At 44.4% G+C, this 17,289-nt stretch overlaps 1 protein-coding gene across 1 annotated transcript in view; it reads right to left on the bottom strand.

Annotated features, from left to right (window-relative positions):
• Nucleotides 1–16,533, bottom strand: part of LOC106576215 (CUGBP Elav-like family member 2) — a 291,724-nt gene extending 275,191 nt beyond the window's left edge. Inside the window, exon 1 of the mRNA XM_082963896.1 lies at nt 16,376–16,533. Coding sequence (XP_082820022.1) covers nt 16,376–16,428 — 53 coding nt within the window. The 5' untranslated portion in view covers nt 16,429–16,533. The remainder of the gene's footprint in view (nt 1–16,375) is intronic.
• Between the last annotated feature and the right edge of the window lie 756 nt (nt 16,534–17,289).

Raw genomic sequence — 17,289 nt, 5'->3', positions numbered from 1 at the left:
ACCTACTACAGACCTACTATACTCCTACTACACACCTACTGTACACCTACTACACACCTACTACACTCCTACTGTACTCCTATTATACTCCTACTGTACACCTACTACACTCCTACTGTACACCTACTACACACCTACTACACTCCTACTGTACACCTATTATACTCCTACTACAGACCTACTACACTCCTACTATACTCCTACTACAGACCTATTATACTCCTACTACAGACCTATTATACTCCTACTGTACTCCTATTATACTCCTACTGTACACCTACTACACTCCTACTGTACACCTACTACACACCTACTACACTCCTACTGTACACCTAGTATACTCCTACTACAGACCTACTACACTCCTACTATACTCCCACTACATACCTACTACACTCCCACTACAGACTTACTACACTCCCACTACAGACCTACTATACTCCTACTACACACCACCTACTACAGACCACCTACACGCCGACTACACTCCTACTACAAACCTATTACACACCTATTATACTCCTACTACACTCCTATTATAGTCCTACTACAGCTCTGCTATACTCCTACTACAGACCTACTATACCCCTACTACATACCCACTACAGACCTATTATACTCCTACTACAAACCTACTACACACCTACTGTACACTGATTATACTCCTACTACAGACCTACTACACCCCTACTATACTCCTACTACAGACCTATTATACTCCTACTACAGACCTACTACACTCCCACTACAGACCTACTACACTCCCACTACAGACCTACTATACTCCTACTACACACCACCTACTACAGACCACCTACACACCTACTAAACTCCTACTATACTCCTTCTACAAACCTATTACACACCTATTATTCTCCTACTACACTCCTATTATACTCCTACTACAGACCTACTATACTCCTACTACAGACCTACTATACCCCTACAACATACCCACTACAGACCTATTATACTCCTACTACAGACCTACTACAGACGTATTATACTCCTACTACACACCACCTACTACACTCCTACTATACTCCTTCTACAAACCTATTATACTCCTACTACACTCCTATTATTCTCCTACTACAGACTTACTACAGACCTATTGTACTCCTACTACATACCCACAATAGACCTACTATACTCCTACTACAGACATATTATACTCCTACTACAGACCTATTATACTCCTACTACAGACCTATTATACTCCTACTAAAGACTTATTACATTCCTACTACAGACCTACTACAGACCTATTATACTCCTACTACAGACCTAATATACTCCTACTACAGACCTATTATACTCCTACTAAAGACTTATTACACTCCTACTACAGACCTATTATACTCCTACTAAAGACGTATTACACTCCTACTACAGACCTACTACAGACCTATTATACTCCTACTACAGACCTATTATACTCCTACTACATACCCACTACAGACCTACTATACTCCTACTAAAGACTTATTACACTCCTACTACAGACCTACTACAGACCTATTATACTCCTACTACAGACCTATTATGCTCCTACTACATACCCACTACAGACCTATTATACTCCTACTAAAGACTTATTACACTCCTACTACCGACCTACTACAGACCTATTATACTCCTACTACAGACCTATTATACTCCTACTACAGACGTATTATACTCCTACTACAGACCTACTACAGACAAATTATACTCCTACTACAGACCTACTATACTCCTACTACAGACCTACTATACCCCTACTACATACCCACTACAGACCTATTATACTCATACTACAGACCTATTATACTCCTACTACAAACCTACTACACACCTACTGTACACTGATTATACTCCTACTACAGACCTACTACACCCCTACTATACTCCTACTACAGACCTATTATACTCCTACTACAGACCTACTACACTCCCACTACAGACCTACTACACTCCCACTACAGACCTACTATACTCCTACTACACACCACCTACTACAGACCACCTACACACCTACTTCACTCCTACTATACTCCTTCTACAAACCTATTACACACCTATTATTCTCCTACTACACTCCTATTATACTCCTACTACAGACCTACTATACTCCTACTACAGACGTATTATACTCCTACTACACACCACCTACTACACTCCTACTATACTCCTTCTACAAACCTATTATACTCCTACTACACTCCTATTATACTCCTACTACAGACTTACTACAGACCTATTGTACTCCTACTACATACCCACAATAGACCTACTATACTCCTACTACAGACATATTATACTCCTACTACAGACCTATTATACTCCTACTACAGACCTATTATACTCCTACTACAGACCTATTATACTCCTACTAAAGACTTATTACACTCCTACTACAGACCTATTATACTCCTACTAAAGACTTATTACACTCCTACTACAGACCTACTACAGACCTATTATACTCCTACTACAGACCTATTATACTCCTACTACATACCCACTACAACAGACCTACTATACTCCTACTAAAGACTTATTACACTCCTACTACAGACCTACTACAGACCTATTATACTCCTACTACAGACCTATTATACTCCTACTACAGACTTATTATACTCCTACTACAGACCTACTACAGACCTATTATACTCCTACTACATACCCACTACAGACCTATTATACTCCTACTAAAGACTTATTACACTCCTACTACCGACCTACTACAGACCTATTATACTCCCACTACAGACCTATTATACTCCTACTACAGACCTATTATACTCCTACTACAGACTTATTATACTCCTACTACAGACCTACTACAGACCAATTATACTCCTACTACAGACCTATTATACTCCTACTACAGACTTATTATACTCCTACTACAGACCTACTACAGACCTATTATACTCCTACTACAGACTTATTATACTCCTACTACATACCCACTACAGACCTATTATACTCCTACAACATACCCACTACATACCTATTATACTCCTACTACAGACCTATTATACTCATACTACAGACTTATTATACTCCTACTACAGACCTACTACAGACCTATTATACTCCTACTACAGACCTACTACATACCTATTATACTCCTACTACAGACCTACTACATACCTATTATACTCCTACTACAGACCTACTACATACCTATTATACTCGTACTACATATCCACTACAGACCTACTATACTCGTACTACATACCTACTAAGAGCTGCTGGCAAAACGCAGTAAAGTGCTGTTTGTTTGAATGCTTACGAGCCCGCTGCTGCCTACCACCGCTCAGTCAGACTGCTCTATCAAATATCAAATCATAGACTTTATTATAATAAACACAGAAATACGAGCCTTTGGTCATTAATATGGTCAAATCCGGAAACTATCATTTAAAAAACAAAAAACGTTTATTCTTTCAGTGAAATACGGAACCGTTCCATATTTTATCGAACGGGTGGCATCCATAAGTCTAAATATCGCTGTTACATTGCACAACCTTCAATGTTATGTGATAATTATGTAAAATTCTGGCAAGTTAATTACGGTCTTCACACAGTTAGCAATGAGCCAGGCGGCCCAAACTGTTGCATGTACCCTGACTCTGTTTGCACTGAACGCAAGAGAAGTGACACAATTTCCCTAGTTAATAATGCCTGCTAACATGAATTTCTTTTTACTAAATATGCAGGTTAAAAAATATATACTTTTGTGTATTGATTTTAAGAAAGGCATTGATGTTTATGGTTAGGTACATTTGTGAAACGAATGTGCTTTTTTCGTGAAGGCGCTTTTGTTAAATCACCCGTTTGGCGAAGTTGAAGTAGGCTGTGATTCGATGATAAATTAACAGGCACCGCATTGATTATATGCAACGCAGGACAAGCTAGATAAACTAGTAATATCATCAACCATGTGTAGTTAACTAGTGATTACGTGAAGATTGATTGTTTTTTTATAAGATAAGTTTAATGCTAGCTAGCAACTTACCTTGGCTCCTTGCAGCCACAAGGTCCTTTTGACGCTGCACTCGGTAACAGGTGGTCAGCCTGCCACGCAGTTTCCTCCTGGATTGCAATGTAATCGGCCATAATCGGTGTCCAAAAAGGACGATTAACGATTGTTATGAAAACTTGAAATCGGCCCTAATTAACCAGCCATGACGATTAATCGGTCGACCTCTACTACAGACCTATTATAGTGGAGAGATAGTGGAGAGATAGATACCGTAGGGAGATAGTAGAGTGATAGAGTGAGGTCCCTGCTCTGCTGCTCTCTGCTGCCCCTGGGGTACGGAAGGCTTACACTGGGTGTTGCTATGCAGACGGTGACGCTGGAGCATAACAAAAGGGAAAACAGAGTGAGGGATAGAAGAGAGAGAGAAATGGAGAAAAAAAAGAGAAAGAAACAGCGGGAGATAGAGGGCAGTTTGGCCGAGCTGACTGCCTGTGTGTGTTCTGCTGTATCATCTCTTCCTGGTGGTTGTGACATGGTCACCTATTGGATCACGCCTATTAAGCAGTCGTCTTTATTACCATTGGTCAGTTTTCTCTACCAGGTTCTTGCCCATCGCCAGAGCATTCCCAAAAGTCATTATTCACACACAGGCTAAGAGATCTCACCGTTTTTTCCCCCAATGGGCAGAGAGCCAATGTTTTTCTTTCCTTCACTGACTGTCCCCCTCTCCTCCCACCCCTCTCTTCCCTCTGACCCACACCAAGCTTTCTGCTTCGGTTTCAAGCAAAAGCTGTTTATTTATTCAGACAAGATCTCTTTTTCCTCTCTTTCCTGCTCTCGTTCCCTTTTACACGCTTGTAGAGGATCGCTGAGAAAAGGAGGAGAGAGAAAGCATTGGAAGGAGAGAAAGAGAGTCGGAAAGAGGACAATGTACTGAAACGAGAAAGAAGGAAAGACAGAAACAGTCAGAGAGAGAGAGAGAGAGAGAGAGAGAGAGAGAGAGAGAGAGAGAGAACCCAGAGCCCTCCCTGGTTTCTCAGCCTTTCTAAGCCCTACTCATAAACCCTACAGATGATTTCAGCCCAGGAGGTTGTGAGACTCCCTAGTGTGCCCGTGGAAACACACACATATATAGGGGGGGTTAAACCTGCTTTATGGCAGAAGCTTTAGAGTGTATATACACACCCTGATGCCTCTGAGACTAAGACTAAAACAAAGCAACAAAGCTCGGCAGTAAAACAGAGCCAGTAATAAAGTGTGTGTGTGTGTGTGTGTGTGTGTGTGTGTGTGTGTGTGTGTGTGTGTGTGTGTGTGTGTGTGTGTGTGTGTGTGTGGTGTGTGTGTGTGTGTGTGTGTGTGTGTGTGTGCAGGTATGTTTATGAGTCTGCATTATTAAACAGATTGGTTGTGTGTGTGTGTCTATCGTACTCCCTGTGCAGTGTACGGTAGGTAAGCCAGCCTGTGTGAGAGACCCTGGATAGTGAACATCTCCGGCACATTTATCCCCACAAAACATCACCTCAGGCCTACATATCAATCCTACACACACACACACACACACACACACACACACACACACACACACACACACACACACACACACACACACACACACACACACACACAGCTTTTGACTAACCTGCTCTCCTGGAGACAGTTACAGAAGGTGTGTGGTGGTGGGTGTGTGTGTGTGTGTGTGTGTGTGTGTGTGTGTGTGTGTGTGTGTGTGTGTGTGTGTGTGTGTGTGTGTGTTTTAAGGATACCCAAGGCTGACGACGGATGACTAAGTTTATCTACTACAGTGCCACCGGAGATGGCGGCTATACCAGCCACATGCTACAACACTCAGTCAGTCAAAACCCTGGGATATGGCACAGAGAGAGGGGTCCTGACGTGGTCGTGGGGTGTGAGAATGTGTGTGCCACTGCGTTAAAAGAGAGGGATGTGGGAATGTATCAAACAGAGCACGTCCGTGATGCGTGTATCTGACAACAGCCAGAAACAAACAGCCGCAAACAGCCATATACAGGGGAACATGCTGCCTTAAAAGCCATATACATGGGAACATGCTGCCTTAAAAGCCATATACAGGGGAACATGCTGCCTTAAAAGCCATATACAGGGGAACATGCTGCCTTAAAAGCCATATACATGGGAACATGCTGCCTTAAAAGCCATATACAGGGGAACATGCTGCCTTAAAAGCCATATACAGGGGAACATGCTGCCTTAAAAGCCATATACAGGGGAACATGCTGCCTTAAAAGCCATATACAGGGGAACATGCTGCCTTAAAAGCCATATACATGGGAACATGCTGCCTTAAAAGCCATATACAGGGGAACATGCTGCCTTAAAAGCCATATACAGGGGAACATGCTGCCTTAAAAGCCATATACAGGGGAACATGCTGCCTTAAAAGCCATATACAGGGGAACATGCTGCCTTAAAAGCCATATACAGGGGAACATGCTGCCTTAAAAGCCATATACAGGGGAACATGCTGCCTTAAAAGCCTCGGTGGTTCTGTCTCATGCATTTGTCAGCGTGGTGTGTGTGTTTCTTATTCTGTCACAGTTCAGTGTTGCACACACACACACACACACACACACACACACACACACACACACACACACACCACACACACACACACCCCCCCCCCGCACACAGAGAGAGACATGCATGAGACAGCGCCACGGAGGCTTTTAAGCCTGCATGTTCCCCGGTATACGGCTGACACACTGAGTTTAACCTCTCAGTGGAGGAGAGAGAACACATCACAGTCACCACAACACAGATACAGCATGTTTTATACACACTGATCTGTCTATGGGGAGACTCATGTTGCATTGTCACTTGAATACAAAGACAAATAGGTGGGACTGTGTAACATGGTAAATTACATGGTACTGGTATTACTAACACTATCCTATTATGATTGATTATTTTCCAGTTTAGGCCTGTTTAGTGTAACCCTTCTCCTCCTCCTCCTCACCCACTCGCTCTCCCCCTTGCTCATTCATTCATTCACTCTCTCTCATATTCCCTCTCTCTCCAGGGACACCTCTCCGTTTCAGCCAAGCGGGGTTTAAACAAAGCCTACTAGATTCCCTCTGTTAGATGCACATCTGGTTCCACCTCAGAAAGCACACGAAAGAGGATTTGAACACCCACTATCTCAGATTGTGCTGAAATTGTTTCTGTTAGAGAAACTACAGATAATGATTGCACACTAACAGATAAGATTAGCATTCCTGAAACATTATTTTGTTGAAACATTATAATACAAATTACGCTAATTGACTGCACCCAAATTGGCCTTTTAAATTTAAATAGGATTTATATAATCTTCAATAAATATAGTACCTAACATCTGATTTGGATCATCATTTTTCGTAACAATGAGTACGTTTTGGGTTGGCAGGTAGCTTAGTGGTTAGATCGTTGGATTACCTGAGCTGAATAGCTTAACTGACTTGCCTAGTTAAATAAAGGTTACATTTTAAAAAATATTTTAAAAAAGACATGGAAACCAATACAATTGTCAAAAGCCTCCCACACAGCTTTTGCTCATGATGAAAATGGTCTTCCTCACAATTCAACCCTGTCCTCCATGAAATTCGGATTGTCCTTCACTTCGGCGTAATCTGTGTCCAGGAAACAGCCCCTCTGTGTGTGGTTTATTCCCTTGAAAACAGGTCTACATTTAGTTAGCAGTTCTAATGGTTTAAATGTTATGGTCTCAAGTCCCAAATGCACACGGTATATATTCTGCAATGATAACGGTATTGGGTTGGGTTTAACGGTAAATGTCTTTAACCACACTACATATAGATACGTTTTTCGAATAATTGTATTGAAAAACATACGACTGACATGCAATGGTTTATCATTTTATCAGGGTTGTCACAACATTTTAGTCACAAGCCAATTTCCACCAAAGTGTTGGTCTTGTAGGAAAAGTCTTCATATGAGAATTGCACCATAAGGATAGGCCTCTCTGAGAGCTGTTGGACTAGTCAAGGACAGTTGGGTTGAAGCATTAGGTTGCTAAGAGGAGGACAAACTGATTGGCTTTCATGGAGGACTGGCCTGAATTGTGAGGATGACCACACAATGTATTTTCATCATGAGCTAAAGCTATTGGTTTTCAACCCAAAGATGTGTGTGTGCGTGCTACCTGAGCAAAATTGATAAAAGGGTGTGGCAGTAGCAGGAACAGCGGCATCTAGTGGGCAAAACCTGTTACTTTCACACTCATTTATAGTAAATAATGCAAGCGACATCAATGGCTACTTTCTCTGAACAGGGAAATTAGATTAACAGGGAATACATCACATAGGATGAAGAAGCAAGAGTTTAAGCAGCAGCTCCATACCATGGTTGCCATGTCGCTGTGAGGAAGCCTAGGCATCGAGCTCTGTAAATATTCTACATAAATAAAAAAAATCTGGTGTTTTTGAGATTTACAAATATATTTTTGGGGCTAGCTGGCTGGATAATGTTTTTGTTTAGAAAATGCATCTGAGGGCCTCCCGGGTGGCACAACAGTGCTAGAGACTTCACTACAGACCCGGGTTCGATTCCAGGCTGTCACAGCCGGCTATGACCGGGAAACCCATAAGGCGGCACACAATTGGCCTAGCGTCGTCCGGGTTAGGGTTTGGCCAGTCGGGGTGTTCTTGTCCCATCGCGCTCTAGCGACTCCTTGTGGCGGGTCGGGTGCACGCACGCTGATTTCGGTTGCCACTTCATATGGTGTTTCCTCCGACACATTGGTTTGGTTGGACTCCGGGCTAAGCGAGCAGTGTGTTAAGAAATGCGGCTTGGCATGGTCGTGTTTCGGAGGATGCATGGCTATCGACTTTCGCCTCTCCCGAGTCCGTACGGGAGTTGCAGCTATGGTACAATACTGTAAATACCAATTGGATATCCCGAAAAAGGGGTAAAAAATACACATAAAAAAATTTAATAGAAAAATAAATGTTTGTAACTTTTTTGTTTCACCTGGCTGCCAGTCCTTGATCCTTTGAGAGCATGATTTCCGGACTGGCCTGAAGCGTGAGAGGAATGGGAGACAGAGGAATACAGCAGAGCCGAGACAGAGAGCTTGTGGTGAGAACGACTGGCTACTATTCTGAACTTTGTGTGGTGAGCTTTCTGGTGAGCAGCGCTACACAGATTGGAAGAAGAGAAGTCCTGTTGCTATAAGACTCAGGCTGGTCCCCAGACTTGCCCTCTACAAGATCACCAGCAGACTCCATCACCATCATCTAGCATCCTCAGACCAGCTCCCTCCCTCAAGCCATGAACCAACCTTCTCCATCTCCAGAGAGCAAACTTGGCCTCTATTGGTTGACCTGTCATGATACTGTATATTGCTTGTTGTTTTTTTGCTGTTGAAGTGCTTTGAGATTCTATGAAAGGCACTATAGAAGTTTAATAAATGATTCATATTGTTATTATAATACCACCTGTTAGACAGATAACTGATACTGGAATTTGACTTACTCAATTGGTAGGAAGAAGTTTGGTCTAAATCAGATGTTGGGTACTATATTTATTGAATATAATGTGATTCCTATACATTAAAGGGGACAAATTGGGTGATATCAATTTGCCTATTTTTAAAATGACATTTGAACAGAATAATGTTGCAAGAATGTTAATCTTCTGTTTCTAACTACAGAAACAATTTCAGAACAATCTGAGATGATGGGTGTCATGCCCCCCCCCCCCCTTTCTCTCCTGTTCGCATTCTCTCTCTCGGTCTCTCCCTCTCCCTCCTTTGTCTCTCTCACATTTTTATCCAGATCGCTGAGCTAAAATATGTAATTATCTTCAACTGATTTCGGGGGTTTGACGTGGAAGAATTCATCCCCCTCTCCCCGCACCCCAACGTCTGAGCCATTCACACAGAGACACTGAACGCTGTATTGCATCACTGCCGTGACACAATATCCCCCGCCCCCCTCCCGGGTCACAATGCTTTGATTGACAGGGTCCAGCTGAAGAGTGAATCGCCGTGGTGACCGGAGTCCATCACAGACGAGCAGGCCAACCGACCTCTCCCTCCTGCTCTCTCTCCGTCTACCACCCTGCCTGGTTTTCTCTTCACCTCTTTCCTTTCTAACTCCCCGGGTCAGGGTGGCTTCATCACTCTCCCTCCTGCTCTCTCTCCGTCTACCACCCTGCCTGGTTTTCTCTTCACCTCTTTCCTTTCTAACTCGCCGGGTCAGGGTGGCTTCATCACTCTCCCTCCTGCTCTCTCTCCGTCTACCACCCTGCCTGGTTTTCTCTTCACCTCTTTCCTTTCTAACTCCCCGGGTCAGGGTGGCTTCATCACTCTCCCTCCTGCTCTCTCTCCGTCTACCACCCTGCCTGGTTTTCTCTTCACCTCTTTCCTTTCTAACTCGCCGGGTCAGGGTGGCTTCATCACTCTCCCTCCTGCTCTCTCTCCGTCTACCACCCTGCCTGGTTTTCTCTTCACCTCTTTCCTTTCTAACTCCCCGGGTCAGGATGGCTTCATCACTCTCCCTCCTGCTCTCTCTCCGTCTACCACCCTGCCTGGTTTTCTCTTCACCTCTTTCCTTTCTAACTCCCCGGGTCAGGATGGCTTCATCACTCTCCCTCCTGCTCTCTCTCCGTCTACCACCCTGCCTGGTTTTCTCTTCACCTCTTTCCTTTCTAACTCCCCGGGTCAGGATGGCTTCTCCCCACTGCTCCATTCATCACATCCACTTTAACAAACGTCATTGCATTACCCAGGCTTACGGTTGATGTTTTGTTTCAGAGAGGCTCTCTTAAAACACTGAGAATAATGCTGAGCACATAATGTCCATTTCCAAACCAGAACCACTAGATCCAGGGTAGGGGCCTCACTCTCCGTCTCTACCCAGCCTGGTGTCACCCTCCTCTGGCCACACAATTCACATCCATTGGGGTGCAGATTAAAAGCCAGAACCACAGCTGTCCCTGCCACTGTTCAACCGCAAAGGGTGGATTTAGACTCAGTGTGTGTGATCCTATGACCTGCAGGGGTTAGCAGGCTACGGACACACACACACACACACACACACACACACACACACACACACACACACACACACACACACACACACACACACACACACACACACACACACACACACACACACACACACACACACACACACACACACACAGCAGATTTAATCCACATCAGACAGACACTGGCCTCAGTAATTAGGTAGATAGATTTGTGTCTCGGGGATAGAGCCACACTGAGTCAGATCCACATTTAACTGGATTAATTAAAACTAACACTGGGTCAAATGCTCAATGACCCCCTCCCACCCACAATCCCCCCTGCGCCCTCCCAATCCTCCCATCCCCGCCCTCCCAATCCTCCCATCCCCGCCCTCCCAATCCTCCCATCCCCGCCCTCCCAATCCTCCCATCCCCGCCCTCCCAATCCTCCCATCCCCGCCCTCCCAATCCTCCCATCCCCGCCCTCCCAATCCTCCCATCCCCGCCCTCCCAATCCTCCCATCCCCGCCCTCCCAATCCTCCCATCCCCGCCCTCCCAATCCTCCCATCCCCGCCCTCCCAATCCTCCCATCCCCGCCCTCCCAATCCTCCAACCCCCCCAACCCTCAAACCCCCCAACCCTCCCGATCCTCCAACCCCCCACCCTCAGACTCCTTCATCTATACCCAAATCCACTAGTGACAAAGTCACTCCACATACACTTCCGTTTCCAGACCGAGGCACTTGTGTGGGCGACAGATAATACATTATTTACGTGATTGGCCACAGGTGAAAAGACCCTTTGGCTTATCGATGCTGTTATTGTCTGCACCCCAAATGGCACCCTATTCTCAATACAGTGCACCATTTGTGACCAGGGCCCATAGGGCTCACTGTGTGATTAAATGAACATCCGTTTATGATTTATCATGTCTGAATAATCCAGACTTGAGATCTGTGTGTGTTGCGAGTGTGTGTGTGGGTAATTCAAGTTTTCATGCAAATCTCCTTCCCATTGACGTTAACGCATGATTTATGCAACGCTGCTTCGAGAGGCAGTGCGTCACACACGCACATCTCAAGTTAGTGAGGCTCCGGTCCTAAATCTTTACATTACAATCCAAAGGGTTTCTACATGAAGACATTAATTGTTTATCGTTAAAGCACTCTCTCGCTCTCTCTCTCCTTCACTCTCTCCTTCACTCTCTCCTTCTCTTTTGATTATTCCCGTATTGGCAGGCATCAGAGTTTACATCCAGCAGTTATTTAACCAGACCTGTAATAGAATACAAACCTGCCTTCTCCTCGCTCCCTAATCTAATAACAGACCTACCTTGTCATTGCTCTGTGTGTGTGTGTGTGGTGTGTGTGTGCGTGTGTGTGTGTGTGTGTGTGTGTGTGTGTGTGTGTGTGTGTGTGTGTGTGTGTGTGTGTGTGGTGTGTGTGTGTGTGTGTGTGTGTGTGTGTGTGTGTGTGTGTGTGTGTGTGTGTGTGTGTGTGTGTGTGTGTGTGTGTGTGTGGGGGGCTAAGTGTAATTCTGGATGTAATCAGGTGGAATTAATAAGCATGCTGTTTCTCATTATGGAATAACTGAACTGCTATTCAGAATAGGAGAGGCTGACTAGGAGAGGCTGACTAGGAGAGGCTGACTAGGAGAGGCTGACTAGGAGAGGCTGACAAGGAGAAGCTGACTAGGAGAGGCTGACTAGAAGAGGCTGACTAGGAGAGGCTGACAAGGAGATGCTGACTAGGAGGGGCTGACTAGGAGAGGCTGACTAGGAGAGGCTGACTAGGAGGGGCTGACTAGGAGAGGCTGACTAGGAGGGGCTGACTAGGAGAGGCTGACTAGGAGAGGCTGACTAGGAGGGGCTGACTAGGAGAGGCTGACTAGGAGAGGCTGACTAGGAGGGGCTGACTAGGAGAGGCTGACTAGGAGAGGCTGACTAGGAGGGGCTGACTAGGAGAGCAACAGACAGGCTTTATACCCACAACAATGCTTTGTTACATAGATAAACTGAGCTGTGGGTCTACGTGCGTATGCATGTATGTATGTATGTACGGACATACGTGCATATACGGTATATTTTTGTCTGGATGCGATACCTGTGTGTGTGTTCATGTGTGGTGTGTGTGTGTGTGTATGTGCGTGTGATAAATGTATGATAGTCGGATGGAGCTGGTGAAAGGCTGCAGCAGCCACACCCTGGAGCTGATCAGATAAGGATGGAGTAAACGGAGGTCCAGCCAGAGGACCAGAGGACCAGAGGAGGGTGCAGATGTCCACGTCCATCTGGAGCAGCAGGCAGATTATCGTTAAGACACAGATCGAGAACCTTAGATATAATACTCTGTTTCGGTTGAAATAGGCACATTCAGTCCACGTTGGTTTTCCATATCCATATCAAAATGTTATTATCCCTCAGCACCACTCACCTCCACACAACCTCCCCTATCGGAAAGATCACACATCAGATACACCATATCAAACTGATTTCATTACATGTATTTCCCTATTAGATCTTCAGGAATGTGTCCTCTGACAACAGCAAATGAACCCACGTTCTGTACAGTGCAGTGGGTATGATGGACGGTCATATGCTGAATACTCCGGAATGAGAGCAAAATGATAGAAATGCGAGACCACATAATCATCTCAACAAACTAAACCAGAAGCTATTATTCTGTATTCCATAATATTCCATAATGAGACATCCAAGATTATACAGTGTACACAACATCCAAGATAACGGAGAGACTACTTCTTCAGACCTGCATATTATCCAACCCCACAATAACACCATGCACAAAACATACCACGCTACAGGGAGTGCTGCTAATTGTATGTGACAGAGGTGTTTGGGTCTGTCGGTGTCTTAATGGTATGTGTGTGTGTGTGTGTGTGTGTGTGTGTGTGTGTGTGTGTGTGTGTGTGTGTGTGTGTGTGTGTGTGTGTGTGTGTGGTGTGTGTGTGTGTGTGTGTGTGTGTGTGTGTGTGTCTGTCGGAGGTGATCCTCATTAGAGAGATGATGCTGTGCCTCGGAGAAGAAGCACAGAGTTGCTTCATTATAATATACTAAGCTAACAGAGAAAAAGAAAAGAGACAGAACGAGCGAGAAAAAGAGAGGGGAGATAGAAGAGGATGTGTGTGTGTGTGTGTGGAGGGCCAGCCCTAAGCTGGTCTTTATTAAGATGCTCAGTCTTGAGAGAGGGACAGCTAATCTAAAGCAGCAGAGGTTTAATAAAGAGAGAGACAAATACCCCTCCATCACTCCCCTCCTCATCCTCCCCCACCCATCTCTCATCCTGTCCTTCAACAACAGATTACATCCCAGAATGATCGGGGCCCGCCCTCCGCTTACCAGCGCAGTGTGTGTGTGTGTGTGTGTGTGTATGTCCACTTAGAAAAGAGAGACTATTTCATACACACATGCAAAAGTTGACTGAAAGGCCAAGAATTCCTTTCCCCGATATACTCATCAGTACCAACTGCCTACATATTATGAAGATTCTCTATCACCCAGAGAGGCATCCTGGTTAACCAAACAGATCAGTGGAATAGGAAAGACAGGAAATAGCCTCCATAGAGAAACAATGGGTCATCCTCCCCTCTTCACCTTTTAATGTGAGTGTGTGCGGGTCAGTGGCACAAGCCATTTCATGCCCCAGGCTCCACAGGGCCATCACTATAAGGCTAGACTGACATCATTCCGTCTTCACAGGCTCACAGTCACAGCAGCAATAAGCATGTTCTTTAGGGTTCCTGAGATACATTTTTTTGTAACTATTCCTGATTTATTGATGAGGAATTTCTAGTAAGGAAGAAGGAATATTTACATAGGGAATGATAAAAAGCAGCATTAAAAGAGGACTTTTTAAGCTCTGCAGGAGATTTCTGGAGCCTCGTGCTCCATCGTCACTGTGGCTTCTCAAACTGAAAATAGAATTTCAGAATCCGAACTAGACCATCTCTGCTGATGAGGAGTCCGTCGAGGGAATTATCATGACTTATTTAGTATCAAAAGTCTTCAATATTCAAATTCCAGCATTTAAAATGCACAAATTCCGACTAAAATGTAAAATAACACATTTTGCAGGTGTAGGCAATTAGATGGTAACATGAAGTGTTAGGGTAGAGTGTTGGTGTAGCCCAAAGCCATATATATTGGTGTAGTGGTGTAGCTGTAAAACAGTCCTGGAGGAGGGAAACAGAGAGGAACTGAGCAGAGGACCACAGGTACAGGCATAGCTGTGGGAAGTCGTGTGGGGCAGGGTGTCCTAATACAGGACTTTTAAAGCCCCAGTACACTACTTTTGTGGGAAAATATTTTTTTCAACAACAATTGTTGTTTTTTTTAATTCAGATTTTTCAGGTGGTGCGCAGGTAGGTTATTTTCTCAGCTAGCTTCTCTACATTCTTTCAAGAAATGACCCTGCTGAGCACTATAATCAAAATAGGCTACACATTGCTCTGAAAATGTGATGTGAAAACTTGAAGCGATAAAAGTTTTTTCCTTCAGGAGATGCAGAGATGGAGCAGAGAAACTTCCATAGGTAAGCTAACCAAGTTGTGTTTAAAAAAAACATTGTATGTTTTAGGCTAAACTGTAAATGACAGTTTTTCATTAACAAAAGAGAGCTACGTGAAGGGGATATAAACTTGCAATAAATGTCCCCTCAATGCATCATTTGCAATAAATACGTAGCCTATATGACTATAGGTCGTGACAACGCAGCTCTCAAAGACAGTAGTCTAGGCTAGACGGGTCGGTGAGGATGTCGAAGGTGGGTATCGGCCACCGTAAATTGTTGAGGAACTTTGTGGTCCACGGTGCGAGAGGGAAGATCACCAAGGGTTAATACGATGAAGGGCTGATGAGCAGCTTGCATGCGTCAGACACGACAGCAGAAAGAGAGGGGGAGAAAAGAAAAGTCCAAAAGTCGCCTACAGCACATTGTTCTCAACAGAGCTTTACCGAAACAGGACCCGACATCGCCCCCACAAAAAAACCGAGGGCGCAGTATTGCTGCTGTACTGTAGGTAGCATTGTTAATTTACCTGTAGACTTCCAGTCATTGTTAACATTGGCACGCAAAACTAACTTCCTTTATAGGCCTACTGCATGCAGAGGCATACAAATGATATTCACGAGTTTATTTGACTCTGGATAAGTATAAAAGGGGCTAAATACCAGAATATCGCAGAATCCCTTTAAGCCAAAGTAACGCAAGTGGGTATGTCCGCGGAATAAGTCGCTACATCCTTTCACCAGCGACAACCCTGTGACACCCGCGTCCCACCCAGCACAGCACGTAGCGTATCACAACAATTCCCTCCTATCATTTCTGCTGCATTCCTAAGGCGAGCTACAAAACGGGACTTGAACTTACCTTAACACGTTCCAGTTTTTCAGTGGGTCCAGGTCTGAAATGATAGAAACCATTGTTGACTAGCTAGCAGCACGGGGCGCGACAGCTGAACAAAAGCGGCGAGAGCTGTACTCCGTCTGCAAATGACAGTAGCGCTAGGATGCAACTCGTCCTAGTTGCTGGTGTGATACGCGCTGTCATAGCGCTCCCTCCGCCCCCTGCTGAAGCCAGCCTGCGCTCTGCCGCTACACAGCGACCGATTTCTCCATTTCTCCAGCCATCCCAAAGCCTCATAAAACAACATTATAATCCCATACACAACAAATTAGTGACTATTTATTCAAGAGCACTTTTCATCCAAAATCACCGGAAATGGTGTCTTTACAATAATTACCTAGGCTATAACTTATTTATTAGATTTGCCCAGAAATAACATGAAATATGCACACAGCACATCCTGTTTAACTCGTTATTTTTAAATAGGCCAGGTTCACTTAGCCTAATGGTTATCGACAAGGATACAATTAGATCACACAATTTGTTATTGAATGTGTCTATAAATGAATGTGTCCTAGCTGTGGTAGACTTGCCTGTATCATCTGTCCTGCTAGACTTGTTTTACATACAAATCAATGTGCAAATTCATGCCATACAGAATGAAATCGGGAAAGAAATCTTATCCTCAACGCACAAACGATAGGCCTAACATAACATTGGCTATGAACAGATAAGAAATTCCATTAATTTTTATTACAGGTGGCCCAATAGGCCTCATCGCAAATATTCAGAGAGGTAGACACTGCATCTGTAAGTTATGTTCAGTAGTAGCCTGCTAATGGAGCAGAGAAAATATACTGTGTTAGGCCCTCCCCATCTATTTTCATTAGGCCAAAACACTGTCATTGTTCACTTCCTGTCTCTGACACAACCACATC

Source organism: Salmo salar, chromosome 17 (genome assembly GCF_965601325.2).
Source record: "Salmo salar chromosome 17, fSalSal1, whole genome shotgun sequence".
NCBI classification, from domain to species: Eukaryota; Metazoa; Chordata; class Actinopteri; order Salmoniformes; family Salmonidae; genus Salmo; species Salmo salar.
The sequence above is the reverse complement of the archived record's forward strand: the minus strand, read 5'-3'. Positions and strand labels throughout refer to the sequence as shown.